This window comes from Amphiura filiformis, chromosome 19 (genome assembly GCF_039555335.1).
Source record: "Amphiura filiformis chromosome 19, Afil_fr2py, whole genome shotgun sequence".
In the NCBI taxonomy this organism is placed as follows: domain Eukaryota; kingdom Metazoa; phylum Echinodermata; class Ophiuroidea; order Amphilepidida; family Amphiuridae; genus Amphiura; species Amphiura filiformis.
This window is the reverse complement of record NC_092646.1, coordinates 17,028,173-17,040,528: the sequence shown is the minus strand read 5'-3', so window position 1 is coordinate 17,040,528 and position 12,356 is coordinate 17,028,173. Positions and strand designations below refer to the sequence as shown.

The 12,356-nt window shown below is 37.2% G+C and overlaps 2 protein-coding genes across 2 annotated transcripts in view; both read left to right on the top strand.

Moving 5' to 3' along the window:
- Positions 1-4,899, top strand: part of LOC140141002 (sulfotransferase 1A1-like) — an 11,810-nt gene extending 6,911 nt beyond the window's left edge. The window contains exons 5-7 of the mRNA XM_072162777.1: positions 626-723; positions 3,062-3,236; positions 4,145-4,899. Of these exons, the coding sequence (XP_072018878.1) occupies positions 626-723; positions 3,062-3,236; positions 4,145-4,293 (422 nt within the window). The 3' untranslated portion in view covers positions 4,294-4,899. The remainder of the gene's footprint in view (positions 1-625; positions 724-3,061; positions 3,237-4,144) is intronic.
- Positions 4,900-5,567: 668 nt separating this feature from the next.
- Positions 5,568-12,256, top strand: LOC140140411 (sulfotransferase 1C2A-like). Its single transcript, XM_072162171.1, has 5 exons — positions 5,568-5,596; positions 10,075-10,136; positions 10,924-11,021; positions 11,600-11,774; positions 12,063-12,256. Exons 1-5 carry the CDS (start codon positions 5,568-5,570, stop codon positions 12,179-12,181), a joined length of 483 nt encoding a protein of 160 aa, XP_072018272.1. The 3' UTR covers positions 12,182-12,256.
- The last annotated feature ends 100 nt before the right edge of the window (positions 12,257-12,356 follow it).

Below are 12,356 nucleotides of genomic sequence, written 5' to 3'. Positions count from 1 at the left end.
AAACCTTATTGGAAATGACGTCACTTAACCTCATGAATAAATCATAGCAGAAATCGATACTGCCACTGAAATATAGCCAAAATAAAACGGCTTATTAACTCTCTTTACGCGGGTGTCGACTGCAGACGACAAGTTTTATGACCATATTTTGAATCAGCATGAAAAATGCATTAAAATGAGTACAAACAAGCCAAGTATTGGTTCAGTTGTTCTTGAGATAGCTTTTGATATTTTGAGAAAATATCTCGAAACTTCGGACTTCTTATGTTGAAGCATATGGCTAGCATGCAGAGCATTAATATCAAGACTTGTGCTCATTAGTATTACGTAACTGTCCACAAATTGTACATGCTAGTTTCCTATCCACGCACTAAAGTGCGTAATCGTACACCATCCTTGGTTTTCTCAGTCGTCAACCCAGATAGTTAACGAATGAAGGCATCTAGTCTAGTTCGATAACGGATTCCTTGGTCAAGTCCGCAAACGTGTTTTGAAAGAATTTGCATTATTCGTAGTGCAAAACTTCTTTTCAAGCCCTTAAGATTTCTTTCCATGAACGCATTAGAGTTTTGTTTGGACGCTACACCTAAGTCAAATTATTCGCATGTTATTTGTTTGTATATAGTGGTATACAGTTCCTGGTTTACCTTCAACTTGGGATTTTGGAAAAAACATCGTCATGACAAAAACTTTCTTTTTCTGAAATTTGAAGATATGAAACGGGTGAGTAGAAAACACGTTAGTGTTGCAAATTTATAGAGGCCCTGCATGCTTGTATCGATTGGCTCCAAACAAAGGATTTGAACCAGTGTCCAGCACCGTAATCATGGCACAGTGCAGTCTATTCAATCAAATATTGTCATCAACCTATTTGATCGTAGTGCATTTGGTATGTGTGTGAGACGAACTGTCGCGATAGTTTGCAATCATGCTTTTGTTGAATGCATTTGACATATTTGAGAAATTTACGGTATATTTCACAACCTCTATTGATGAGAATGTTCCGGTGTTTGCATGATTTGGATTATGCAATCCGAAAAGAATCAAGTTGTTTTATTTTACACTAATATATCCTAAACAAAGACATAATGTCATAATTAGACAGAAACAGCAGCCAATAGCTACATCTTTTAGCTTGGATTTAAAGCGCCTCATTGGCTGAAAACGGTTACGAAATGAAGACACGATGACCCAAAATCCCAAGGAAAATGCAACTTCAGAAGTGTTAGATCATGTATATTGCTCCATTGCATACCCTAATGATTTGTACACAAAGCGTTCTGTAACAGGAGAACCAGCGCTGTGCTTTCCATTAGAACAATAAAATGTAACTTTTGATTTCATTCCTTTTTTTGGTTTTTAATCACCATTTCTTTCATTCTTAACCGATTTCAACTAATGTGGTCTTAAATCAGAGCTAAAGAGTCCAGATATTGGCTGCTGGTTTTTAATTTTTGACATATTTGTCTTTGATTACAATATGAAGGGGTTGAACATTACTGGTACTTTAGTATTTTGTGCTGTCTGTATTTAAACACAACAAAAGTCACGCGGTAGCTATGAACAGCAAGTTTATCCACCTTTTTTGAAGATTTTCATAGCCCCATAGCGGGGCTATATTTTGATTAAATCATTTGAGTTCCTATTTATCTGATTCCGTGGTAGTTTCCATCTATACAAAACTACATTGAATGGTATTAGTATCCCATATTGAACAGGTGATAACATGTTTCCGTTAACTGCTGCAATCTTGGGCCATTGAAATAGCTTGGTCAATATCAGCAGCATGGACGAAAGAGATGATAGACAAACTCCAAACAAAGTCTCAGCATCACCCGATACTGAAGGCCGATTGTTCCATGAAATGCGACAGGCAAAACTGCAACGCACCGCATGACAGGCAAAACTGCTTCGCGTGAACGAGAAGACACGGAAAGCTCTATCGCGTATACATGGTATACGCGAAGGCATGCAACGCTGGCGTGATTGTTTAGACGATCGGCTTTCATGAATATGCGAGAATTCACAGCATACAATACATGGGGAATTTGACTGTTGATAAATAGTCTGTAGCAGTCAGTAATCAACAAACTATTAAATGAACAATCATGCCAATCAGAGTTGTAAAGAGTTGAATCATTTCATGGTCGAATCGAGTCAATTTTAACAATTTCTCAGTCGAGTACAGTCAAAAATTTCGAGTCACAGTATAATCTGTATGGGGAATGTGGGGGGATCTGAGTAGAGCCATTTTTTGCAGAGGCGTAGAGAGGGGGAAGGTGGAAGCTGCCCCTTTGTGACTGTAGCAGTCAGTAATCAACAAACTATTAAATGAACAATCATGCCAATCAGAGTTGTAAAGAGTTGAATCATTTCATGGTCGAATCGAGTCAATTTTAACAATTTCTCAGTCGAGTACAGTCAAAATTTCGAGTCACAGTATAATCTGTATGGGGAATGTGGGGATCTGAGTAGAGCCATTTTTGCAGAGGCGTAGAGAGGGGAAGGTGGAAGCTGCCCCTTTGTGACCCCCCTCGAGGCCGCTGACATTTGAGATCTTTTTTGACCATTTTGGACAATTTTCGCCCAATTTTTCCGCACCCCAGTCATCTTGCTGCTAACTTCGCTACTGAAGTTTCATGCCAATTCTACTGTCAAATATTTTTCTGAGAATTAGAAATTAAAATAATAATAATAATTTCACTCATTTTTCAAACACCAAATCGGCAATATCTGAACGATTCTGAATTATCCTGATTTTTGGCAAAAACTGTAGTAGCTTTAACTATATACGAATCAGGTCATCTTTAATTTTTCATTTTGAGGGGAGTGTGAAAACGTTGGTGTCAATACAGTTTTGAAAAGTGGAATGAAAATTGTCAAGTGTTCAAAATTTTGCTTAAACAGTGCTAACATTGATTTGTTTTATCATTGCATGAATCTCGCAGTCGATATCATGAAAAGTACAGGCGATACGTACCTACAGGTGTAAAATCCTAAGATATCCTGAGAACAAATCCGTCTTGGTAAAATCATCTTCTCATTCTATGATCCATTGCAGGATCTGCGAGGAGCAGTTGTCCAAATAGCCGATTTTCTAGGGCAGCCTCTGTCAGATGAAGCCATAGACCGTATTGTTGCCAAGAGTGATGTGGATAGCATGAAACAAAGGTTTAACACGACTAATGACAAATCGGGAAAACCAAAGGTTGGCGCACCGTCTATTATCAGGAAAGGTATTAAAACAAACAATCGAATGAGCGAACACTTTTAGTACCGTAAAGTTAGGAATTTAAGCTGACAGAGATTAATAAAAATAATATTGTTTAAATGTTACCTCGGAAGCAATCGTTGACGTTTTTGTGTAGTAAAACTTAGTAGAGTTGCAGAGTATCACTGGAATTCGTCCACCAGGTTTATTGAATTATTATTATAACTAAAAAGATTTCATTCAAACAAAACCTAAATGTTTACTCACTATTGACTTCCTAAGTCTTGATCTCTGAATTTTTCGCACCTGAAAGTGCTCACCCATTCCCGTTCCATTTACCTTACCTTACCTATCCTCTTCGGCCCCTATGGCCCATAAAGCTGCAAGTCTCCTCCTCCAGCTGTCCCTGTCTCTATAGCTATTGGCTTGGTTTCATTCCATGGCCTCCACCCCAGTTTGTTCCTTTCTTTTCCCACTGTCCGCCTCCACGTTGTCTCAGGATGACCAACTTTCCGTCTGCCTTCTGGAACCCAGGAAAGTGCTGTTATGCAGTGGCTATTGTCTTCCATCCTTAGCACATGGTCAATCCATTTCCACCCCTTTTTTACTTCTTCACTTGTCCTATTCATTTTGGTTTATCTTGTGTAAGAGATTAATGTATACGTTGCCAAGTATAATTTGCCATTATAGTGAAATGCCAAATAGCAGAGGTCATTTTAGGAAAATATTTTACTTGCTGACCCCATGTTGACATTGGCTAAATAAGCTGCATCTTGGCACAAAAGGGTATACTCTGATTCAGGATCTTGTCCACCATTTTGACTACCTCGCTCACCTAATCAATACCGCTCGCAGCTCCTGGTTTTCCAAACTTTTCCGATCTTGATTTGAAATACCTATTGATGTTTATTTTCGTTATATCTTTATTTACAGGTATAGTCGGAGACTGGAAGAATCAGTTTACAGTGGCTCAAAACGAAGCATTCGATACGCTTTACCGAGAGAAGATGGAGGGTTCGGATCTTAACATGGATTTTGAAATCAAGCGATACTTTTCTAGCGCATCAATTAAGACATCCTAGAATCTCTGTATCGGAAATTTATTGGAATTCAGTGGCTTTATCCAGAGGTGTAACCAGAATGTTATCAACATGATCAAGTGGAGTAGGGGTCGGAGAGGACTGCTCTAAAGATAAATATTTTCTAGAGAAATGACGATTTGTTATAAAGCAGGTTTTTTTTTATACTGGACGTAATTCTTCGCTGATTTAGCATAGTGCAGAATGTCGATTTTTCTATGATACGATGAGTTAAAGGGGCCATCCCACTCAGCTAATTCGCCACAAAAATAACTTTTACTCCAAATTAATGATTGCAGATTTCTTTTGTAGCATGCACATAACAAACGTATATATTATTTGATCATCTTCTTTAACAATTATAACTTTCTCTGAGTGCTCTCCATTGTACGCACATATCAACAACCATCAAATTATTTTAACTAAACGTTGTGTTTTGTGCTAGTTATAGAAATGCCAAAGACAATATGAGGCTGTTTCCAGTATGAATGCTTAACTTTGGCTGGATATGTTGGACAAAATCATCTAGTAGTAGCTTTGAACGGCAACACAATCACTTATTCCACCAAAAAATACAATGGTCGAGACACAATGAGATAAATATGCTAGGGTATGATACACAATGCTTGCATTGCAATATATGTAAACTATCCATTAATTTAATTAACATATCAAGCAAAATAAATAAATGTACTTCATTAATGTTGTCTGCATTGGTAAAGAAGACACGAATAAACTATCTGAACAAGTGTTAGTTAGTGACTTTAAAATAAATCAATAGCCAAAGAGATAATATGAATATAATCATTTAGATAACAATGTTTTATACAAGACAAGTTAAAGGCATAATGTACGATCTTATGATATGAAATTGGTTAATTTTTTTCAAACCTAATTTTTTTTGCATATTTGTTGTGTTTACACATGTCCCAACTTGCACCTAAATGGAATCGGCCAAATTTGTTGTCTTTGTGGGTCAACAGAGCAAAGATAGACATAAAGTCATATTTTTTTATTATGACTTTATCCCCCCCCATGGAACTGCATGTTAAATGGCCAGAATAACCAGAGGGATTTCTTTCACTTTATTTCACTTGTTATTTGGATTATAATCATAACATCTCGTAGCCGTATTTATCGCAGTCTCATCAACACCCGCTCTCTCCACACAAACAATGTCTGTGATGCTTGTGTGAACTAAGGGAGCGGAACCAAACTAACTGCTGAAGAGACTACATTCATCGCGGATTCTATTAACGTCAAAATGACAAAGCAAGATGGCGTTTTGTGTGTTTCTACCATTATGGTAGGCCTAAAAGGCATTTTCATTAATTACGTATATCAAGCGTTAATTCACGCTGTATAAAGACTACTTTACTTGCATCCAATGCATATTAATAAACAGTAATACAATCAAAACCAAGTTAGTTGTGTTATGTTTTTGACTTTTTGACGCTTCCAGCCATTAAGGCTCTTTGCGCCGTGTATATCATACCTCCAATCGTATTTAAAACGATAATTGTCCAAAATTTTGCAATGATGAAAGAAAGTCCAGTTTTAGAAGCAGGATCAAATCGGGGACCGGAGCAAACCTACGGCACACGTCAGTGTCATCGCCCCGATATCGTCATGGCAGAAATCGTCATGATGGTAGGCTGAATCCACTAGTTCTTCAACAGCCACGCATGGCCATTTTGTTCCGGCCTGTTTAATAGTTTTGAGACCATGTGCCGAGGAACTAAGGGTATTGACAATAGCCTGGTTACTGATCTGCTTTAGATTACCTCTACCAGAGGTCTACGTATGTGCCTTGTACCGTGTTATGTGCTGGGCCATGCAGGGTTGACGAATGAGGGCAGCAGTTTTTTTTGTTCTGCACATACAAAAATCCGAATTTTTGTCAGTTTTTGATTTCAAAACGCACGGGTGTTTGGCAATACGCGCGCTTACGACTATCATTTTCTTTCAACACATATATTCAAGTGCAAGCCTTACAATTGTCTTATTTAGAAACCAAAAATGACGGGAGATATTCATCATTTTCTACCCCGGTATCTGAAGATCTATCGTCTGCAAATCAATACACGTGTATCGGCGTGCATAGTGTATTGATTTAGTTTCCCTGCTAGTACAATATAATTATTTACCAGGCGTTGTCGCTGTGCGGCAGCGAGTATTGGCTGGAAACCAAATAAACATGAAGTCATCGGGAACGGACTAGGATAAAAAAAAAAAACTGCTGCCCCATATGACTGGCATTTGTTCAAAGTTTATTATAACATTTGAACTATATGATATTATTGATATACCTTGCAAAATCACGGCCTGTATATAGGTGAGGTATGACAAAGATGTGAGATTTCATATAGAACCCTAACTTGGAAACCGAGGTTAAACTCGAAATTATGCTGACCTGTGTCTATCGCACTCACGATCAAGGCGCTGGAATGAAATAGCGGTTTTTAAAATTTTGTCATTACTTCCACTCAAAACTCATTATCGTGATAGGAAAACATTGGATTGGTTTCAACGAGATACATTGAAGTAGGTTCTAATTTGACACCTTCATTAGTTTGATGACCATTATTTCTCATTTCGAATAGATCGATTGCTAGTATGGTCATACAGGAAGATAATAAAAATTGTGAAAACAATGGCTTTTATTTTTATTTTGTTTTTTAATTTTTGACCTTTGGAGCTAATTTGATTGACCTTTATCTAAATCAATATATTTGTTAAATTCGATTTCCCTATAATACTACTAATGAATTATCCCTGTCCAAGTACGTGTACCTCCAAAGTACGCGATTACAAAGATATCCCATTAGTCCTACATTAAACAGCCCAAAGCATTTTACATCTGACAAAGTTCTGGTTTGAGTGACTGAAGTGAGCTGTATGATATTACCTGTCAAAAATATAGGATTAAGGTAAACATGGTAAAGGTAAAGGAGACGATCCTGTATAAACAGTGATCGGAGTGCCCATCTCTCTTTCATTGGCGATTGGGCCAGACTCCTCCATGTTATGTTGCCTAGAGATGGATCGCTACACCTCCTCTACAGCGAGTCTGTTACCTTCCCAGCATTTAAGAATGTCGGTACCCATTTAAACACCTGGGTGGAGAGGAGTAATCGAGAAAAAGTGCCTTACTCAAGGACACAACACGATGTCGTCGCCGGGGCTCGAACGCACAATCTTCCGATTATGAGTCAGTGCCCGTTCCGCTAGACCACCGTGCACCGTTTTTAGACCTATCTACGACTTATCGTTCTGGAGTTTAATATGAGCAAGGCGTTCGAAGATCAACGTTTAGGCTACACACGATCAACAGATCAAAACAGAAAATGTCATCCGATTTTGATGAAAATAATAATTTGTTATGTCTTGTGACTTAGGCATCGAAACATTTTATTGCAAATTATTCCATATTTAAATTTTGATAACAAGTCCAACATTTGAGAAATTTTTCATCACAATCGGAGTAATTTTTTGGTTTCGTAAACCAGAGAAATATTTCGGAAATAAATTTTCTTCAATACCATCCAGCGATTTTACTTCTTTTTCCGGCTTTCTAATTATAGTGAATAATACAGGTGAGTAAAAAAAAGTGCTACAGAGAAAAGAATCCATTTGTATTTAAGAATCGAGTTGAACCTTTTAGGTTTTAAAACATGTTTTAAATAACATATCCATTAGTGATCTTGTGTGAAAAAATCAAGGAATTAGCATTTTTGTTTTTATGACGCATTTTATAGCGATACTCAATTTTAATGTTCGTCCAAGAGACATCTCAAATTTGAATGTCAGCCCACTCTGTGTAAGGCAGTTTTGGAACAACTGCCATTTTCGTAACCTCATTGGCATTGAAATAAAATGGAGCACCCAAAGTGTTATTGCCTTTGGTCTTGTTTAAGGAGAAGAAAAATTATTTGTTGTTATTTTTCATTTTCCCTTTACTTTAAAGATGTTTATTCTCTATCAAAAACATAAATTTGTAGGCGTGTTTTTCAAATGTCGAAATGAAATGCGTGCAAATCCAGTAAGTTGGATATATTGGGACTTAAAGTAATGTTAGAAAGTTTTTTTGAACAGAAAAAAAAAGAAATTAAAATAACGCAAAAATCAACCTTATTTAAGTTTAAGTTTGTTCCAGAGCTGATGTCTTTATCGTGCATTGTGTGCTCTCATTCAAAATACCTCGTGGACAAACAATGAAATTGGGTATCGTAGCAACAGGACTCATAAAAATTAAACGGTAGTAGCGAGTCACTTCCGTTTTTCACAGAAGGTGACTATTGAGTGTGGCATTTATAGAAACTTACAAATATGGAAAACCTTTTTTACTCACCCTGTATATTATATATGTATGGGGTAATAATGAAGATAGATTATTCCTGGACCAATGAACGGAAAAACGACATCTTACTTTATAACACTGTCAATATTTTTTACTCAGACTCATCAGTATAGAAAGAGACAAAAATGGCAGATGATCATCCTGAGAAAAAAGGTACTACCCCATGTGATCACGAATATTGTACAATTATCATTCCCGACAGTCACTCAAGTTTCACAGTGTATATATTCGAGACCATCGACTGATCAAACATGCAATAAACAGGATTTGCCCCTTTGATGAGCAAAACCCAAGCGGTGTCGCTACAAACTTGTTCTACAGGCGGACAGACCTTTCAAGTAGGGTCGGTCCCTCGGTCGCTCGGGGCTAAAATTTCCACCAAAATCTGGCAAATCTGAAAAAAAATCTGCAGATTTTTTGCAAAATATTTTCTAAAACTCTTCATCCCAAATTAATGATTTTGGTCCAATATGCCTCGGCAATTTTAGTAAAATTAAAAAACAAATCCCCAAAACGCAAATTCTGAGCTGTTCTGGGTCGGTCGGGCCTTATTTTAGTCGTGTACATGTACAGTACACTTAAAATGACACCTAAACGCACCTACTAGGAAAAAACCGTTATCTAGAAAACAGGCGTCTTACCCCAAACGCGTTTCGCTGAAAAGGACCCCGTTTTTCTGGCCTTGCATTATGTAAGCTTTGAAACTTCAGTGACCCCCTGGGCTATAATTATCTATAGTTTATATCGAATGTTGCTATCTCAGTGGTTAGGGTGTCACGTCCATGCAACGGACTGAAGCTTTTAATCATCTATTGTGTCCGATTTGAGCGCTGAAAATGTTGCCAATCGATATTCATTAAGTCTTGCGATCGACACCTATTACTTGTACAATATTAGGCGACTTTATTTGTAAGGTGTTTTTATTCATACATTGGGCGCCTCCGTGGATTTATATTTTGTGCGTGTGACCAAATTGAGGCAACTGAAACCCTTGAGCTGTGTAATAACAAGGGTACCACTTTGTTATGACTTTGTTATGGTCACTTATTGAGACTCGCCTGTTGTGCACAGCTGCCAATAATGACGGAACCCTTAATTTTGTTTGGAACAATGATACTACCTTTATGAATAACCCGTCGGCATATGAAATAGGCATCAAAGGAACAATGCATTATGTAATATTGTGTATCCATGTTTATATAACCTCCTTGGTCACGTCTAGTATAATGAAGGCTATTCGCACGAGTCCCTCTTCCAGTAAATTTATATTAAGCTACGTTTGGCGTTCGCCACGTCTGTTCCAATTTCTTTCGCAATTATGTTTGCCAACAAACAAGTGAATTATATATATAATATGATTATATTCTGTCACATCGCATGTTTTTGCCTATATGAAGGTACGACTATCCCAATGGCTGACCTAGCAAATTCAACCCTAAACATGAACAGTGGGATACGTTTTTCGAACAGTTCTGTACTGATGAAAGTAAGTCAGACTATGGAACTGAAGTAAGAGCTAAATAAATAAATTAATTAATAATAGTTAATCACATAATAGCTTCAAATGAGGTATTATACGCTCGGCTTGGTTCTATAACGCTACCAGTACCTGAATAGGTACCGATGGCTCTTTATATCATACCTTGGAGATGTAATAATGGAAATTTCGATAGAAAGAGTCATCGGCACCCGATAGCACTATAGACCTTTTTCTCTACTTCCCATCATGCACATTTCCAGGGGGTACTTCCGCCTGTCGGGTGTCGCAAAACGCATCATCTCCCAGGGGAGTAGAGAGTTCTGTTCATTACATTCTGGAATACGAAATTTCGGCTGGTGTCGTCATCGGAAAAAGGAATCACGAATAATGGCGCGCGATCACTAATACATTTTGGGGGCAAAAAAACAACTTTTCTATGAGTTATTGACATGGGGTCGTCGGGAAAAAGTTTTCTCTTGTTAAAACCTAACCTTGAACACTTTTTATAGACCTAGAGGTGAAAACCTCATAACGGGACACGCAGTGATATAAGGCCGGCAGGGCGCGGCGTCCGTTTATTTTTTTCTGAGATGAAAAACAAATACGTAACAACAATCTCTTACACAGATGTTCTACATCGCATTATAGCTGTATCAGCCGTGTATTTAATAAGTAATAAGGTTGACGGACTACGTCATACCCCTTGGAATAGTGCATGATGAGAAGAAGGGAAAAGGGTCTATATGACTAAGCTACACATGGCGACCAACTTTCCATAATTTTGTTTGTATAGTGATTTGGGGAAACTACTTTACGTACAACTTGCAATTTTGGAAAAATCATCGCCATGACAGTAATTTCCTATTTCTGAAATATGAAGATATGAAACGGGTGAGTTCAAATAAAATGTTCTGTGTATACTTAAATGTCCCTATTACCTTCTTTCTTTGTTAGTCATTTTACATGTGGAATTTGGAAAATAAATCGTGAGAGCATCCCGTCCTTTGGAGGGGACATAATGCCGTCAACTTCGTGTGCCTGAGCAGCCATCCTACACATTTAAAAGTTGGAAGTCACCCCCAACAAAAACTTATTATTGGACTTTGGGCTAACATTTAAACTTAATTTGTCCAAACATACAAAATCTGTCAGCCCCCGTTATAGCTTACACTCTAAATAATTATTACTCAATGTGGAGTAAAAAAGAAAACAGAGCAACAAAATGCGTCAAATGGAACTTAATATTGTACTCAAATTAAGTAGATTTTAATCAACATTGAATTCCATTTGATTCATTTTGTTGCTCTGTTCCCTTTTAACGCAAGTGATTTTTATTTACAATGTAGAGCAGTAGCAAGTGAGAAGGCATTGTGTCCTCTGTTAGGTCATGTCATGGGTTATTCATGTGTTTCGAATGTGTTATGACCAAGTAAGTGCGGCGTGTTCTATTATCTTTTAATAATTAATAGGATCTTAGAGGGGCAGTTGTTCAAATAGCTGATTTTCTAGGACATCCTCTGTCGGTTGAAGCCATAGGGCGTGTTGTTAACAAGAGTACCCTGGGCAGCATGAAACAAAGGTTTCATGCGGTTGATGAAAAGTCAGGAAAGAACAAGATTGGCATACCATCTACTATCAGGAAAGGTAATAACAAACAAATCATAAACATTTGCTATATCTTATCATAACTTTTATTATTTTAGTACCGTAAAGTTCAGAATATAAGCCGCGCAGTTTTGGTTCACTACCAATAATAGAGCTTTGTGGAAGATACTTAGGAAAAACATAATATAATTTGATGATAAAAAACAAAACGAATAAAATAAGATTGAAATCAATGATAAAAACAACAACTTTAGGGTAGAAAACTCTTAAGATAATACATTGATGTACAAATAAGATTTCCATAATTATATCATTATCATGTTACAGGCATAGTCGGAGACTGGAAGACTCAGTTTACAGTAGCTCAGAATGAAATCTTTGATAAGCTATATCGAGAGAAGATGGATGGGTCAGATCTCCACATGGATTTCGAAATAAAGCGATAATATTGTACTGCTACAATTTTGACATCTTAGAATCCCCAAACGTGTCGTTTTTAGTGTACATTTCAGATATTTACCAATGTAGTAACTAACCTCTACGAATAATAAGTTCTTTAGCCCGTGCTCAACCAAGCAAACACACAAATGTTTTGAAAATGTTATAAACTTGTTATAAACG

Excerpts from the sequence above, each read along its gene's own strand:
- LOC140140411 (XM_072162171.1), top strand. The coding sequence starts at position 5,568 with ATGGCGTTTTGTGTGTTTCTACCATTATG. Across the intron at positions 5,597-10,074 it reads TGTGTGTTTCTACCATTATG|CAAATTCAACCCTAAACATG; the intron begins GTAGGCCTAAAA and ends TGGCTGACCTAG. Across the intron at positions 10,137-10,923 it reads ACAGTTCTGTACTGATGAAA|TGATTTGGGGAAACTACTTT; the intron begins GTAAGTCAGACT and ends TTGTTTGTATAG.